Source organism: Saccopteryx bilineata, chromosome 3 (genome assembly GCF_036850765.1).
Source record: "Saccopteryx bilineata isolate mSacBil1 chromosome 3, mSacBil1_pri_phased_curated, whole genome shotgun sequence".
Lineage (NCBI taxonomy): Eukaryota > Metazoa > Chordata > Mammalia > Chiroptera > Emballonuridae > Saccopteryx > Saccopteryx bilineata.
The window spans coordinates 79,565,661-79,572,386 of record NC_089492.1 but is presented as its reverse complement, the minus strand read 5'-3'; the positions used below and the strand labels follow the sequence as shown (position 1 = coordinate 79,572,386).

Below are 6,726 nucleotides of genomic sequence, written 5' to 3'. Positions count from 1 at the left end.
GGGCCGGGCCGAGTCGGGGCGCGGGACCCCGGCTTCTCGAACCCAGAGATGGGTGAGTGGTGGGGAGGCACAGGAAAGGACGAGGGAGGTTCGAGGCGTCCGCCTGCTGTTCGAGTCCCGGAGAAAGAAGCGTGCCTGCGGGCTGTCCCGGGACGGTGAGTCACCGGCTGCAGAGGGCGGGGAGGGGGGGTGCGGCTTGGGGGGAGCTGGTGGAGATGGGGGTGGCCCTGGTGCGGGGACTGGCAAGCCCAGAACGATCCGAAGGCGCGCCCTGGCGGGGCCAGCACGTTTATCGCATTTTCCGCGAGGCCTTCCCAGCATGGCGCCGAGCAAGATGTTCCAAGTGCCCCAGAGTCAGAAAAAGGGGAAAGGGGCCTTCGGAAGGGCTCAGTGACCGCCCTGGCTGCACAGAGAGGGGGCTGCTGGTTCCTCCAACCCCTCATCCCGGTTGCTCTGTCACCCTGTTACTGTTGTGGGTCAGGAGAGGACCAAGCCTGGATACCTTCGTCCCCAAGTCCTGTCACCCTTTGCACCCTGGCTGGAGCAGGGTGCGCAGGCCTGTACTCCTGGATGCTCAGTGGCCTTGCTGCCTGGGAGCAAAGCGGACTGAATTTCTGTCCTGGAGGGATGGCTGCGCCGGGTTCCCAGTGAAAAACAGACATACGGGTCACCGGTCAGGATTGTAACTACTGTCCCAGATGACTAAGGCTTTCGGTTGGGTTCATTTGAAATCTCAAACTGACCTGTGCAGAGTTATGTGTGGACAAACTCGTGCAAAGAGCTTCCCGATGGCGCCGATCTCCCAAAATGATAGAGAAGTGGCCACTTAAACATCACCTTCCCTTCCCTGCCATCCACACAGCGCTGATCAATGTGAAACTGAGTCCCAGGTAGTCCCTCTTCAGGTGAGCACTGCGTTGTTTAGGGACCACTAAATAAGGATCAATTTCAATTTATTATTCTTTAGACCTCACCTGAACACCTGTAGTTCAACCTGACCTTCCTGTTTCTGTAGTTCTCACTGGGGTTGGAATGCAGCAGGTGATGAGTTCTCTTCCAGAACTAAGTACAGGACAGTACAGCGAACTTGACGTTCCTCTTCATCTAGGGAAAGCGGGGCTTCCACCATCCATGCTTTTGACACAAATAATATAACCAAACTTTTAGACTTCTAGGAATAGATTTAATCTATATTCACTTACATCGCAGAAGAATATATAAACTTATATTTATATTGAAATATACACACATAATAAAGGACTTATCCAAAATTACAAAAGAAAATTCTCTTAAAAAACAATAACAAACAACTGATTTAAAAATGGGTCAAAGGCCTTCACGGATACTTCACCAAAAAAGATACAAAGATGGCAAATAAGCATATAGAAATGCTTCACATATATGTCAGTAGTGGAATGCTATAAAACAATGAGATCCCATCTGTTAGAGTGGTTAAAATCCGGAACACTGACACCACCACGTGCTGACAAGGACACGGAGCAGCAGGAGCTCTCCCTCAGCGCTGGTGACAATGCCTTTGAAGGAAGCTTTGTATTTCTAGGAGCAGGGGGTAAATGGGAAATTTCTGTACTTTCCTCTCAATTTTCTGTGAACCTAAAGTTACTCTTAAAAAAGTCTTAAAAAAATAAAACCCAGAAAAAATTAACATCATGTAAAATACACAACACCCACACAGGCGCTAGCTTGTAGGAGGTCCTGTACCAAATTTGGGATAATTTGGGCATCAAAAAGAATAATGGTAATAGATTATAATCTCCTTCCCCCTGAAATATCCATGAGCCGAGAGAGAGAGAGAGAGAGAGAGAGAAAGAGAGAGAAAAGAACGCTTCTTTTTGAGAGAATGCCAGCTACTGAATACAGATGAAATGACAGAATTGTAAAACAATTGTTTTTGCAAGGCCAATGCAATATCTGATTCAGGCAAGGGTCAGTTGTGGGAGCTAACCATTCTGGACAAAAAGTTATGGAGGGGGGCAGTAGAAGATATTTACACAGTCTAGGATTCAGAGACAAAAGATACATAAAAACCAAACATAATGTGTGACTCTCAGATCCTACACTGGGGCAAAAAAAAAAAAAAAAAAAAAAAAAAAAAAAAAAAAAACTGAAACAGATGCTTTGGGTCAATTGAAGAACTGTTCAGCATGTAGGTGATTACATTGAATCAATGTTCATTTTCATAGGTGCAATGATGTGCTGGTAAGACTGTAGGATATGAAGGCTGAAGCCACTGGGCTGAAGTACTCAGTTGCCTGCAACTGACTCACATGTCTCAGGCAGTCATTGGTGGATCTAGCTGGAGGATGCTTGGGCGCTCATGAGTTTATTCTCACAATTTTTCTGTACATTATAATTTTTTTACATGAGTCAATAAACCCATTAACTTGCTAAATAATTAAGGTTTTATCCTTAATGAAGAGTCTCTATCTTCAGGTTCACAACCATCGGGTACAAACAAAAAGTTAACCCTGATCAGTGACCCCAGGAATCCTGACCAAGGAAGGCTATGGTCATCATCTCCACCTTACTCTTGAACCGACCGACTGGATCAAGACCAGCCTTGCCTGCAGCAAACGTGCTTAGTTGGCTGTATGTTGCAAGCAGCACTTGTGAGTTATAACCTTAGCCATAAAAAATATTTAATTAAGTATAGCAACATCTTAGAGGGAAAATCAAAGTGATTTTGTTGATACTGAATGAACTGATACTGTTTTATTAGAGCATAGGTACAGACTCTCTCTGGGATGCACATTTTTCCAAGTGTTCTTTTTAGAAAGCCTAAATGTGAACCCAAGTGGCTCTTTCCCTCTGATCTTACCGAGCAGGAAATCAAGGAGCGAGATTCCTCACTTATGCAGAGAGGCCAGCCACACCATGGACACACCTTAGTCCAAGGTGCTCTCCAGCAGTGCCCATTTTTTGCACGCATTGTGTCCTGTGATTTGTGCAGCTGGGACTTATTAACCACAGGAATGTCTTATCGTTTGCTATCTTCTGGAGAGTGTTGATTTTATGGAGCTGACACAATGTGGGGTTCCGATTTCTTTGCCTCCCCATTCCTAAGGTGGGGGGTTGCATAATGCAAGCTGCCCAGGAGAGATCTCCCCTGGAGATTGCACATGGAGGCCCAAGGGGCTAAAGGACTTGCTCAATGACCCAGGTTTCATGCCAGAAGAAGAATTCTCAAAGGGTAACGCCATTGAATCACAGATCAAGTCACTTCTCGAGTTTCAGCTTTCAGAAACTGGAGGCAAACATTTTGTCCTTCATTATCAGACAAGAATACATTGATAAAACCCTACATTCTCCATTCCTGCTCTTCCATTTCCTCTCATACAATTTTCCAATAATTTACCCACATCCTATTTTTACTTTTTCATATATTATTTGAGCATATCACAAAAGTATGAAAAGAAAAGAGAGCTAAGATGATTTAAAAGGAAATGAAGTTGTATAGACATCAGATCAATGTTGAAAAGTCAGGTAATCCAGGCCAAAATAATCCTGTTGTTAAAGAATTTAGTTAATTGTTCCTGGGCTTGTAATAAATAAGTCAATGCCATTTTATTACTGTATTGTAAGTGTTTAAAACCTTAGGTCTTGTTCCTAGGCATGCTCCCCAAGAAAATATTAGGAGATGCCCTCAGATTTATATAAAAGGATGGTCATCACAATGTATAACACAAGAAAAATCTAGAAACAGAGATGCTAATGATAAGAAACTTCAAGTAATTTATTGTATAACAAAAACATGTAATTTTAGAAAGGCATTAAATATTTCACTTAAAAACATAACCATTATGTATGTTTAGATTATAAATCATTATCTAGAGACATACTCTGTATTTTAATTAACGACTTAATGTATTTGCTTGGGAAAAAAAAGACTGCAAAGAAATATATTTTTAGGCCCTGGCCAGTGGATAGAGTGTTTGTTGACCTTGCATATGGATGTCCTGGGCTTCATTCCCAGTCAGGGCACAACACACAAAAGCAACCATCTGCTTCTCTCTCCCTCCCTCTCTCCTGCAGCCAGTAACTCAACTGGTTTGAACTTGGCCCTGAGCACCGAGGATAGTTCAGTTGGTCCGAGTGTGTCAGCCTCAGGTGCTAAAAATAGCTCAGTACTCAAGCATTGGTCCCAGACAAGGTTGCCAAGTAGATCCTGGTCTAGGCAGAAGTCTGTCTCACTATCTGCCCATCTCTCTCTCTCTCTCTCTCTCTCTCTCTCTCTCACACACACACACACACACATTTTAAATCTGAGTGGTGGAATTTATTCATTGTTCAAAAATATGTGTTGAGTTCCCTCTATGTCAGCATTGTGCCTGGCGCAGGGAACAGAACAGCTGCATGAGCTATCCCCTCCTGGTCTCCTTCCTCCCTGAATCAAACTGGCAAAGTGACAGTGTGTCCCTTGTGAGTCCAGGTTACAAGAGACATTGCAGTGTCTCCCTTTCTCTCTTGGATTCCTCAGTCTGGGGGCTGTCAGCTTCCGCATCATGGGGACACTCAGCTCTGCAGAAAAGTCCTCCAGGAGAGGACTCGGGGTACCTGGCAGTGGCCAGTACCAGCTGCAGCCCGTGAGCGAAGTGCTTGGCAAGCAGACCCCCAGCCAAGCCTTCAGGTGAGTGCAACCCAGCCAAACTGAAACCTCATGAGAGATCTGAGCCAGACCCTTCCAGCCAAGCCCCTCCCAAAGTCCATCCTCACTGGAATCATGAGATAGTAAATGACGACTGCTGTTTGAACAACTAAATTTTGGGGTGATTTGTTACACTGTAGAAAACAAATGTAGGAGCAAACAAACCCAGATAAAAAGTTCTGCCTTTAGGGAGAAGAGAGATTATAAGCAAAATAAGTAAACTATATAGTATATGGTGATAATGGCATAGCAAAGAAGGGCGCTAAAAGGGCCCCCAATTTTACAGAAGTAGTCATGAAGCCATCCTTGCAAAGAAGCCCTTTAAAATAAGACCTGAGCCTGACTTGTGGTGGCGCAGTGGATAAAGCATTGACCTGGAATGCTGAGGTTGCTGGTTCGAAACCTTGGGCTTGCCCAGTCAAGGCACATACGGGAGTTGATGCTTCCTGCTCCTCCCCCTCCTCTCCCCCCCCTTCTCTAGGATAAATAAATAAAATCTTAAAAAAAAAAAAAAAGACCTGAGGGCGAGGGAGGAGTGAGTGCTCCAGGAGCAGGAGCATACCTGCTATGATTACAGAACAGTGAGAAAGCCACAGAAAGGGCTGCAGAGGGGGCCGTAGGCCCTTGTAAGGGCTTTGGCTTTTATTCCGACTGATGTGGGAAAATTGAAGTTTAGAGCTGACGATTGGCATGATCTGGTTACCATTTCAGCAGCATTCCTCTGGCTGCTGGGCTGGGAAGAGATGAAAGCAGGGGGACCAGTAAGGAAGCTGTTACAATACTCCAGGTGAGATAAATAGGATGGTGAATGAGGCAGAACCCAATCCTCACTGGTGGTACATTTCTTCTCTATGCTCTTCTGAATTTTCCAAATATTGACAATGACTCTTCATGACCTTTCTAATCCAAAAGGAGAAAAGGAAGTTTTTAAGTAGCCAAATGTTTCTTTTTGGTTGCATTCATCACAGTATAGATGCCCATGTAATTCTTAGCAAAATTTTAAAAACTGTCACCTTTGGTCTGTGCAGACATAACAATTTCAACTGAAAAAATCACTGTGGAGCTTTAGACGAGAGCTTGAGTGTTTACTTATCAACTAAACTTGATAATTACAAAGCACAGCATCCTTTCATTTTTTTTTCTTTAAACACTGCTGAAATTTAGTGTCAAACCTAATTTAATAACACATGTCCTCCTTTGCCCCTGCCAGTTTCCTGAGTTTTAAACATGTACCTGCTGTTTCACATTTTTAACCATTTCTTGCATTTTAACCAAACCATAAAAAACATGGAAGGACTTCATGTACCCTTTGAATATTTTTATGGCTTTCGTGATATGTATTGATATTTGACCGTTGTCAGCCTTTAGCTATTTCATATGTCCTTGGTGACTGTCATTATTTCAGTTTCGGAATTTCTGGGCATTTTGCCAGATTACTCTGGATAAAATCTGCTTCCTTAAATTGAGCACCCGTCACTTCAAGGAGCAGAGATAAAAAGAAGTGTTTCTTTAGGTACTTCGTCGTCATGATGACAAGAGCGTTAGAGTCGTTTTCCGTAGACTAGTTGCAATCACCACCTCCGCGATCCCTACACTCAAGGGGATTTAATGTCACTGAGCAAATGTTAATATCACAGCGGCTATGCACTGGAAGTACGAGACCCTGGTTGGGACACAGGTGACAGAGGAAGGGACCCGGCAGAGTGCCTGGCCGAGTCGCCGACGAGCAGACACACCGGTCTGAAATGAGGAGTCAATGCTAAAGAAAATGCAGAGTCAATGCTAAAGCCTGCAGCCGCCGTCCTGCGGAAGGGAGGCATTTCCCTTCACTGCAAAAGGTCAACCGTTTTCTATTTAAATGATACAGAAACGTCACTACCTGTACCGGCGTTTGAAACCTGGCTTCTCCTATGACATCAGCAAAGGACGCAAAGAAACACGTGCACACTTAAAGTGGAGATGCATTTGAAAGTATAGGGCCCCTTTCCCAGGAGAGTCAGCCGGGAGGCTTTAACCGGAACATGTGGAGACACAAACCGGCAGGCAGGCGCGTTTCCTCC

The 6,726-nt window shown here is 44.3% G+C and overlaps 1 protein-coding gene across 2 annotated transcripts in view; it reads left to right on the top strand.

The window, feature by feature from the left end:
- Positions 1-16: 16 nt before the first annotated feature.
- The window catches only part of RBIS (ribosomal biogenesis factor), a 13,113-nt gene continuing 6,403 nt past the window's right edge, over positions 17-6,726 (top strand). The window contains exons 1-2 of one of the 2 annotated variants that reach the window (XM_066266423.1): positions 18-155; positions 2,455-2,630. In XM_066266423.1, the coding sequence (XP_066122520.1) occupies positions 2,613-2,630 (18 nt within the window). In that variant the 5' untranslated portion in view covers positions 18-155; positions 2,455-2,612. Of the gene's footprint in view, positions 156-2,454; positions 2,631-6,726 lie in introns of both variants that reach the window. The other variant, XM_066266427.1, reaches the window with a different exon arrangement.